This window comes from Austrofundulus limnaeus, unplaced genomic scaffold (genome assembly GCF_001266775.1).
Source record: "Austrofundulus limnaeus strain Quisiro unplaced genomic scaffold, Austrofundulus_limnaeus-1.0 Scaffold153, whole genome shotgun sequence".
Lineage (NCBI taxonomy): Eukaryota > Metazoa > Chordata > Actinopteri > Cyprinodontiformes > Rivulidae > Austrofundulus > Austrofundulus limnaeus.
In genome coordinates this window covers 607,191-614,065 of record NW_013952555.1, presented here as the reverse complement: position 1 = coordinate 614,065, position 6,875 = coordinate 607,191, and the positions used below count along the sequence as shown (strand labels likewise).

The 6,875-nt window shown below is 39.3% G+C and overlaps 1 protein-coding gene across 1 annotated transcript in view; it reads right to left on the bottom strand.

Moving 5' to 3' along the window:
- hapln4 (hyaluronan and proteoglycan link protein 4) overlaps positions 1-6,875 on the bottom strand; it is a 19,288-nt gene that overhangs the window by 6,661 nt on the left and 5,752 nt on the right. Inside the window, exons 4-6 of the mRNA XM_014016765.1 lie at positions 6,247-6,419; positions 6,020-6,135; positions 4,539-4,725 (exon numbers count right to left, since the gene is read on the bottom strand). Of these exons, the coding sequence (XP_013872219.1) occupies positions 4,539-4,725; positions 6,020-6,135; positions 6,247-6,419 (476 nt within the window). The remainder of the gene's footprint in view (positions 1-4,538; positions 4,726-6,019; positions 6,136-6,246; positions 6,420-6,875) is intronic.

Genomic DNA, 6,875 nt, shown 5'->3' with positions numbered 1-6,875 from the left:
GTGTGTGTGTGTGTGTGTGTGTGTGTGTGTGTGTGTGTCTTTATTTTTCTAGTCTACCTCGAGATGACAACAACATGTTTGTGGATGAGGAGAGAACTCCATTACCTGTCCCTCTGTATCGGAGTGATGATGACTTCACCCGTTTTTACATGGATGCAGACCTTAGCGTTTTCTTTTTAGTGACATTATGGGTGATGTCAGATTACACGTCATATTTTTATTTTTTTATGCATGGATCAAACTACTTTACTGTGTGTTTTATATTCCATCCATGTCTTTGAAATGCTGCTGGGTTTTTTTCACATTTTGTAATTAAAATTATCCTTTTCAGACTACTGTGATTTCATTTCACTATGGGCTATTAACTGAGAAACTTTACATAGAAATTGGATTGGAGCAAATAGACCAGGCCAGGCCAACCAGTAGATCRGGATCTACTGGTAGATCTTTAGCTGGTTAGCAGTAGCTCACAAAGCAATGGATCACGGAGCTTGTAGAATGCAACATTGTTTAACATTGCAGCCTTAAACGCGCTCTTCGCAACATTTGTTTGACATTGCAGTTTTCAACGCACTTTTTGCAACGTTTGTTTAACATTGCATTATTGAACGCACCCTTGTCAACGTTTGTTTAACATTGCATTCTTGAACGCACCCTTGTCAACGTTTGTTTAACATTGCATTCTTGAACGCACCCTTGTCAACGTTTGTTTAACATTACATTCTTGAACGCGCTCCAGTCTCGCTAGTTTTGGGTGCTGTTAAACAGCACTCCGAACGTGGTCTTGTGAGGTTAGGGTCATGTGTTAAAAACATGGCAGCGAGGCGGAAAAAAATGATGAACGAAAGACAGCTAACAAGAAAATAAAAACTTATTATTTTCACTTGGAGTGGGAAGAGGACTCATATGTAATTCGAGCGCTGCCTTAGCTTGTCCAAAAAGGATAACATGGAACAGCATTTCTTTCAAAAGAATGCACAGATGCTACGAGGCGGATTTCCCCTCCTAAGGTAAGGCTGCTATGCTAATGCAGCCCCGTACCTGCCTCAACACACGTCTTTCAGCGATGACGAAGTTATGAAAGAAGCGTTTGATGCTGCAGACATGTTTTTCCGTGATTTTAAAAATAAAAGTGAGATTGTGGCTGCTATAAAGACGTGTAGTTGTCCACCAGGATCGATGGGTGTGTCCAAATTTGTGTCCGTGTTTCAGTCTGGACTGCTCTGGATTGAAAAGTAGGTTTTGACTCTRCAAAATGACATTGGGATCAAATCAAGAGCAACAAGTCGCATGGATGGAGAGTTCTGGAGTCTGCTTTCTCTCACATGAAAATCATCAAGTCCAACAACAGATCCACAAAGACTGGTGATCATCTGGAGACCTGCTTACACCTCAACCACCTCATACTGCCTGCCTATGAGACCCTGGCATCCTCTCAGTGTCAGAAGTCCTACTAAGGTAGACATACATTTTTTACATTATTTATTTATACATTATTTTTATATAGCTTGCATAAAAAGTTGTCTCCTCTAGAGTTGTCACAATGTGTCAGTATGTTGTTTTTTTATTACATTTTAGACCAGACTAGTGTCTTATACACTGAGTGACACCATTGTGTTATTTATTTATTTATTTATTTATTTTACAGTTTGGGTGTGCCCTTGTTTTCCTACCTAGTGTGGCTGTGTGTGTCTTGTTTATAGGTGGATAGATGGTGAACCAGGTGGAACTCTTTGAATGGTCTGAAGCCAGCAGTCTGGACCAGTGAGGGACTGAGCTCTTCAAGACCTACAGATGACACCATCCTGCATGCTGCAGATTGAGGTTTGAAATAGTTGTTGGAGATTTGTGAATCTGCACCATCGTAAGTCACTTTTTGTAATAGTATAAACGAGAGAGTTTTGTATTGTGTGCTTTGACTTTAGTTTTTTGTTTTGTTTTTCCCCTGTATGGAGAGAAGAGAGGAGAGTTATTTGAATAAACGGAGACGAGTTCCCGTGCTCCAAAGTTATTTGACTCGGTGGTTCTCACAGTGTGCAGGTTTCCAGCCCTCATAGCTCACACGTTACAGGGAGTACTAATTGAAGGAGGTAAAAAAAATTATCCTTTTTGTTCGAGCATCACTTTTCTGTTTCTCTGTCAGGAGTTAAGTAAGGATTTTATCTTTTCTTTTTTTGTAGGTAAATATATGGTTAAGTAGATCGTTTTGTTTGACAATACTTTAAATTAAATAAAACTAGCAACACATTACTTTCTGTTTTATTTACTTTAAAGAAATGAGGAGTAGGGAGACGAAAAAATATGTTTTTTGATACTGAGACTGGACGAGTAGATCTCGGCAAACAGCCAATGTCAAAAGTAGCTCTTGGTTCAAAAAAGGTTGGGTACTCCTGAAATAGACAGTTTAATAGCATTTAAATTGTTCACACAGTAAAAGTTGCAGCGAATGAAAAAAACTTTAATTTGAAACTTTTCCTTCCATAAATTACACAACCAGGTACACAAGTCATGGTGTTTTCTAAAAAGACATTGAACTCAAAGTGAGTGATTGTACTTATGTGGTTAAAAAACCAAAGCCTTTATCTCACTTTTTGCTCTATTTGTGTTAGAAAATGTTTTACTACTTTCCGTGTGATAATAACAAGGTTTTTAGTTATGACATTTAATATTTGCCAGGCTGACATTGCAAATAAGAAGCTCTTCTTAATGTTTTGCCTGATTAAATAAAGGTTAAATAAAAAATTAAAAGCACTATGAGCCTTGACTGTGGAAAAAATAAGATTATACCTTAGCACTGTGAAAAACAATTATTTCTTTATTGCAACCCACTGCTTCCAAAGGTTGTCATAGAATGAGACCAAAGAAAAAGGTTGAGTTGACTAAAAATGTTTATTAAACTCAGAAAAAGCTGAACTTCATACATGCTAACACAGACAATAACATAGCCGTGTGGATGTTCCTGGCATATTTGTGATGGCCCAAGGCACAAGTTGTGGAGGAAGCAGGCAGCCACGATGATCTTCACCACCACATCATTTCTGCTGTTCTGCACATCACGAAGGCGTCTCCATCGACACTTCGGACATCCAAACGCTGGCAACACAAATAGTGTTCAATGTTTTATCAGCATATCACAAATGCTACAGTTTTTCACTTTAACTTAGTGATGTAATTCAGTTCGCTAACAGTAGGCACGTGGCAAAAGGCTTTATGGCTGTGCTACTTTATATTTAGTTATTTTGTTCGCCAACTATAAATATTAAAAAAGTACCTTCCGTGGTTCTCATCCGCAGCCTCATCCAACATGTTCCATGAAAGGAGTGCATATCTGGTCARTAACTTCTTGTATTCGGAAACCGCAACAAAAACAAAGCGAGCGTCCGTCTTGTTTTCCCTGTGCGACGTTTCATGTGGTTGCTTGGGAAATTGCGTCACAACCACTTCCTAGTTACGGGTTTACCACGTAAATGGAACGCAGCATAAGCATCCAAACCAATAAGTCAGGTGATGGGGCAGATGACCCTCTGTGAACAATAGAGCTAATCAAGCCTATTGTTAGTCGATGGCCCTCTTTTGCATGTGACTAACCTGTTTGTCCATGTGGAGGCAGTGCTTATAASGCTGAGTTCACCTGAAACTCATCAGACTGAAGAAGTCTCTTGGAGGAGAGATGAAACGTTTCAATAAAGAAGAACCCATCCAGAGGRCCTACTTATTTTTTCTTTTTGATTTTTAAACAGAACTAAACTTGTATTTTAAGACAGATTTTAGGTTTTTTACCCAATATCTAAGATTATGTTGCCTRTGAAAATCCGGGCAGTCATCTAAGGCTTGCACTCTCCTTAGGGATTTTCTGTTTGTTTACGCACCTGGTTGCTAATATATACGTAGAATACTGTCTTGTATTTTCCTCAGAGGACATTCAATAAAATGCCTTCAAGCTGGACCGAAGCACAGTATTTGTTTCGACCTCTGCTGCCACTTCCAGCCCATAACAGACTGTCCTCAGTAATTAACTCACATGGGAAGCAACAAACAGCCGGAAGATTTCTGTCAGGTTATCTTTTTGTCAAAGCCACTCATTCCCCCTAATATTTGTGATTCAAGTGAAGAACATTGTGCTTTCTCTGAGTCGCTTTTCTTAAAATGCAAGATTTCTCTTTAAAAATTGTTACATGGCAAGATCAGTCTTCTYATCAACCTATCAGGAAATTAACAAGTTAATCTTCTTTAGAACTAGAAGAAAAAAATAGTTTTTGTCGTAATTTAAATATTATGACTGTAAGAAATAATACAGTTTTTTCTGGTGTTTTTACAGTGGTAATGGTGGACATTCAAACTTATTTGACTTCAAAAGAAGATGTCGAAATGATCTCAAATGTATTTTGTTGTTTGTTTGAAATATTGTATTTTCATCTGAAATAAAATATTTCTTCAGTCAACCTGAGTCGCAGACATTCAAAGTTAGTTTAGTAATTTGCATCTAGGATGAATGATCTGTGGCTGTGGTCATGTGTTTGCATCTTTCTTAGTCTCACCATTCAGGTTGGAGGTAAAGCAGAAAGCATCATAGTGCTCGTCCTCCTTGTGTCTGTACCCGTAGTTCCGAACACCAGATGGGGTGTCCTTACGGCCGCACTCGTCCCTGGGATGGGAGATGGGGTACTGGACTGAGCCATCCTCAAGCCATCCAGCATTACACCAGTCTAATCCATCCACCCAAGCCTGTTGAAGGGTGTTAGGTAGGTTAGTGGGTCAAAGTGAAAGATTAAAGGCATTCAATAGGCAATGACTTAGAGAGCACAAGCCAGGGTATCCCTCATGCCAGTCCYAAGCCCAAATAAATGGTGTGGATTCCATCATGAAGGGCATCTGCTATAAAACACCTTTGCCAAAACAGACATGGATCAGTCKAGGTCACAAACAAACACCACTGGTGCCGTCAAACAGGGTACCAGCAGAAATTGTACTATTGTTGATCAAAGTCAACAAAAAGGAAAATGTACCAGGAGACAGARGGAGAAGATGAAAGTCAAGAGTGTAGGACTGAAGGTAGCGACTCTAAACATGTGGACAACGACAGGCAAAGGTAGAGAGCTGACTGWCATGATGCTAAGAAGGAAGGAAGGTAGATGGAAGGACAGCAAGGCTTGCAGGGTGGTGTGGATAGGAACACAAAGGGTAAGGGTGGTCCTGAAGGAGGAGTTGTAAGGAATGTAGAGTTGAAGAAGAGAGTCCAGGTAGGATGGAGTGAATGGAGAAAATTTCCAGGAGTGGTTTGTGACAAATACTGTATGTTGCTTTAAAGCAAAAGGGAAGTTTTACAATGGAGTAGACCAGCTATGTTGTWTGGTTTGAAGAAAGAGTCATGGACAAAAAGACAGGAGACAGAGCTGGAGGTGTCARAGCTGAAGGTGTTGAAGTTCTCCTTTCAATTGAAAGGGATGGATATAATTAGGAATGAAATAATCACAAGTACAGCACAGGTTGAAGGATTGGGAGATAAAGTTAGAGAGGTCAGACTGAGAGGGTTTGGACATGTCCAGAGGAGGGACAGTGGGTATATTGGTAGAATTAGAGATGCAGCTGCCAGGAAAAACACAAAGAGGATGGCCAAAGAAGAGCTATATGGATGCAGTTAGAGAGAACATGGATGATCCAAGTGAAGACGGAGGAAGATGACTTGTATTGGTGACTCCTGACAAGAGAACAGCCATAGAAGAAAAAGGTGAGAACAGTTTTTTATTTCATCACCGTATTAGTCTTACATCTAACTGCCTCTTGTTCTTTGTACCTAAAAGATAAAGCTGCAGTAAAACCCATAGAGAACCAAACATTTTATGTTATGTCACATTTACTACTCTAAAATGTTCATGATTTCTTCAAATAGGGGCATAGATCAAGCTTAAAGAGCAACCTAAAAATATAATGAAAGATGTTACCTTTGATTTCTTGGATATTCTCCTAAATCTATCATGATAATGGCAGAACATTCATGTCTGGCCTAATATGAGCTCACTTTGTGGAGCTGAGAATGAGAAGCCAGGATGGCGTCCTGATGTTTGCAGGCATCTTCTGCCTGGTGGTAGTTAAGCTTATAGCGCCCCTCCCGGGGGTAGTAGGGGAAGACCACTCCTGCAAGGGAGACAAAACTGTTTAGTKTGAAGCTTCATAGACATTGTCCAACATAATAGAGAGCCAAACATTAGACACTAGTTTCAACATAAGGTGAAACTGATTCCTTACCTTCTAAGTCCAGGTTGACAAATCCGGTGTCGTCCTCCATGTCATTGGTGACTTCACACTCGTAACGCCCATAGTCCTCCAGGGTGACATTTTGGATGATCACTGAGGCATCACCTGGTGACGCCTGCTCCAAAAACACTCGACCTCGGTAGGAACCAAACACACGCTGCTGCCTGGGGACATTACACAGACGATGCCTCTTAACAAACGTTTAAGCAAAATGACTTGACGAGCTCAATGACAGTTGCCCCAGAGTCAACTCAGCAATGCATGTCTTATTTGATAGGTTCATGAACAAATTTACAAAAAATAGAAACCAATTAACAATGTGTAGTAAACAATATGAAAAGATACCAAATATAAGTGTGAKACCCACTGCCGAAAGTGAAAATGTATTTATGTTTTTGTGTGTGTTTGTTTATTTGTAGTATTAGCAAAATATCTGTATCTATATGTCAATGTAGTCACTTAACATACTTTAATGAAACTCTAAAAAAGTAGTCATTAGATGTAAAGTACATAAGAATTTATGTAGTCAATCTAACTCAAATGCTAACAAATATTTCACATTTTACAGTATTGCACAAGTTTAATATTTTAGTTAGTTGTGAATCCTCATATATATACAG